The sequence below is a fragment of the Rutidosis leptorrhynchoides genome, chromosome 1 (genome assembly GCF_046630445.1).
Source record: "Rutidosis leptorrhynchoides isolate AG116_Rl617_1_P2 chromosome 1, CSIRO_AGI_Rlap_v1, whole genome shotgun sequence".
NCBI lineage: Eukaryota > Viridiplantae > Streptophyta > Magnoliopsida > Asterales > Asteraceae > Rutidosis > Rutidosis leptorrhynchoides.
This window is the reverse complement of record NC_092333.1, coordinates 576,137,721-576,141,145: the sequence shown is the minus strand read 5'-3', so window position 1 is coordinate 576,141,145 and position 3,425 is coordinate 576,137,721. Positions and strand designations below refer to the sequence as shown.

General features: G+C 31.7%; 1 protein-coding gene across 1 annotated transcript; it reads right to left on the bottom strand.

Moving 5' to 3' along the window:
- Positions 1-218: 218 nt before the first annotated feature.
- Positions 219-1,931, bottom strand: LOC139882305 (cytochrome P450 81Q32-like). Its single transcript, XM_071866659.1, has 2 exons — positions 1,020-1,931; positions 219-831 (listed from the first exon to the last, which is right to left on the bottom strand). Exons 1-2 carry the CDS (start codon positions 1,929-1,931, stop codon positions 220-222), a joined length of 1,524 nt encoding a protein of 507 aa, XP_071722760.1. The 3' UTR covers position 219.
- Between the last annotated feature and the right edge of the window lie 1,494 nt (positions 1,932-3,425).

Genomic DNA, 3,425 nt, shown 5'->3' with positions numbered 1-3,425 from the left:
CTATCTGTTTTAATCAAAAAAAAAGTTACTACTGTTATGATTCGTCCTACTTCTAAAATCTAAAATACAAATATTGTATAGATGATACAATATGATACAGTACGACATTTTTTTGGCGAGAAAAACAAAACTACATAACCAATGGAACTTTCATCATTTATGAAAGAACCAAACAAAAAACACATACAACAAACACACACATAATAATTTCTTTGGCATTTAAAATAGCAATTTAGCCATCTTTAGACGTGGTTGACACTTTGCCACCAACGGTTTAGCTCGTGGCATAGTCAATCCAGTTCCTTCCGTCATATCAATCATCTCATCGCTTGTTCGTTCCCAATCAAAGCATTGAATCAACGTACCCAATGCCAACCCGACCATACGTGTGGCCAAATTTTCTGCGGGACATTTCCTCCTTCCAGCACTAAACGGCATTAACTTATACCCATCTTTTAAACCTTCTAACCCTATAAATCTCCCTGGTTTAAACTTCTTAGGTTCTTCCCAATTCTTCGGATCATTATGCATGGCCCACACGTTCATCAATAGCATGGTCCCACTTGGTATGTGGTACCCTCCTACCGTACAGTCCTTTCCAGACTCATGAAACACAATCGGACCAGGAGAGTTCATTCGCAAAGTCTCGTTTATTATGCAGCGTAGATAAGGAAGGTTTGATATGTCTGATTCATCAAATAGTCGATCTTCGCCCACATATCTATCGATCTCATCTCGTGCTTTCTTTAGAACTTCAGGGTTATTTAACAAATGTGATAACATCCATTCCATCGTACTACTTGATGTATCCGTTCCTGCTGATAATAGTACCTATCAAGCACACAGACTCAGCTTGAAATTTTAGGTACTTCAAATAATATACAACACAAACAAAAATATGTACAAGAAATACTTAAAAAATCAAAGCTGGACAGTAATTTTGGGACTAACTAGAGTATAATATATGAATAAAAAAAAACCCTCTTGAATATTCAAATTAATCTTAGCTAGGTATTTACCTGCATTAATCCTTTAATAACTTGATCCTTGTAATATTCAGGTTCATTTTTTTTCAACATTAACAGAACCTGAATCAAATTCTTCTTCTCATCCTTTTTCTCGATTTCCCTTTCTTGTTCGGAGCCACAAATTAGTTTTCGTTTTTGTTCGTCTAACAAATCTTGCATAAACTTATCTCTTATCTTTCTCAAGTCGACGAATCTTTTCTCTAACGCCCTTCCTCCCAACCACTTCCACCATGGCAAATAATCCGAAACATTGGTTGTCTCCATCAACACGAACGTTTCCTTTACAATCGCTTTAAACCGTTGTCCCTCTTGCACATCCGACACCGAATCACCATAATACCTTTTCCCAGCAATCATCATCATCATTACATTCAACATGAGCTCAAAAAACATGGATTTCATCTCCACTATTCCATTACCTTTTATCGCACTTTCATACACCTTTTTAGCCAAGAGCCTCACTTCTTCTGCACGAACCGAGTTCAAGGTTTGTACCCGATGAGCTGAAAAAAGCTCAAGGGTGGCTATACGACGTAGGTTACGCCAATGATCACCGTAACTTGACCAAGGAAGGGTGGTGTAGTCATACCCAAAGTGTTTTCCAGCAAGCAAATGAGGACGGTTAGCGAAAGCAATATCGTTGGTAGTTAGACACTCTTCTACGGCGTCTGGAGATGAAACCAACAGGGTTTTACGGCTACCAAACTGAAGCATGAGTACTGGACCATAACGGTTCGAGACTTTACCTAAGGCTCGATGAAGAGGGCTTTTGACTAGATAAAGATGACCAACTATGGGTAAGCATGGGAATGGGCTAGGGGGTAAGTTTCTATTTTTTTCAAAGACTATTTTAGTAATCCATATGAATGCAACGATGGAGAGAATTACAAAAATAGGAACCATGTTGATTTTATGGTTGGTTGTGTGTAGATATGATTATGGAGTACACCATATTTATAATGAGATGGCGGGGTATGTTGACTATTATTTTATGGTTGTTTGTGTGTATATATATGATTTATGGAGTACACCATATTATTATATTGTCCACCATGACTTGTCTACGTTTATCAAATACTATATCTTATGTGACACAACATGCAGACGAAACATTGAAAACGGTTAGATTTGAATGAGATAATAATAATAAATAGATGTAAAGTGTGACGCAAATGGCATGGATCTATTGTTGATTAATTATATATTTTAAGTAAATTACATTTCGTGTGCTTGTTTTCATATTACATATGCATGATATAGCTCTTAGGGATGTTCATGGTACAGAACCGGACCAAACTAGTTTTGTTCGGTTCTGTCGCAAGTCCTAATATGTAGTAAAAGGTCGGATCGAGGATTGTACCATTTATGTTCAATTCGGTTGTCGCAAGTCCTAATATGTAGTAAAAGGTCGGATCGAGGATTGTACCATTTATGTTCAATTCGGTTAAGCCCGGTCCAGTTCAATTATTTTTTAGTGTTATTTTTATAACAATCAGGAAATTTTCGACAAAATTTGAACCTAACTTCGATATGATTCCAACGATTCACGAACCATTATTTGTAAATAATTATGTATTAATATTAATTTGTTATATTAATATTATTATTATTATTTAATCATCATTTACAAGTATTATTATTACAACTATTACTAATGTTATTATTATTATTAATTATTAATAACATTAATATTATCACTTTTACTAAAAGTAATAAGATTGTTATAAATATCATTATTATTAATACAACTTATTATTAATAATATTATTATTAATAGTATTATTAACATTATATAATGAGTATTATCATTATTATCATTGTATTACAATTATTATTATAATTATTATTATTATTATTATTATTATCATTATTATTAATTATAATTAAAGTTATCAATTTTATTATTAATATTGTCATATTAATATTATTATCATCATTTTTATTATCATTACCATTAATAATATTATTATTTGTTATTATTATTATTAGGATTATTAATATAATTATTATTATTAATAAAATTGTTTAATCAGTAATAAAAAAATGACATATACCTAATTAGGTTTAAGCTGCTGTTAATATTTTTTTTTACTAATTGAGATTTCCAAATCATCATATCTGCTTCTTTATTTTTTTAATCGTGATATTTTTTTATATATATTCCTGTCGCCATTTTTTATTTTTTATTTAAATCGTGCAATTTTGTTTAATCTCTACTGGTAATGATCTTGTTCCTGTCGACTTAAATTTTGATACAAAAACAAAGTATTATTAGTTGATCATATAAATCCAACTGCATTTGTTGAATTAAAATAGGAATTAAATAAAAAAATAAATAAACTGTATCCTGTTATTGACTTAATTTACCAAAACCCAGGAATCGAATCCAATTTCAAA

Bases quoted from the DNA above. Each gene is read 5' to 3' on its own strand.
- LOC139882305 (XM_071866659.1), bottom strand. From the start codon at position 1,931: ATGGTTCCTATTTTTGTAATTCTCTCCATCGTTGCATTCATATGGATT. The intron at 832-1,019 runs GTAAATACCTAG...TGTGCTTGATAG, and splicing joins TTATTAAAGGATTAATGCAG to GTACTATTATCAGCAGGAAC.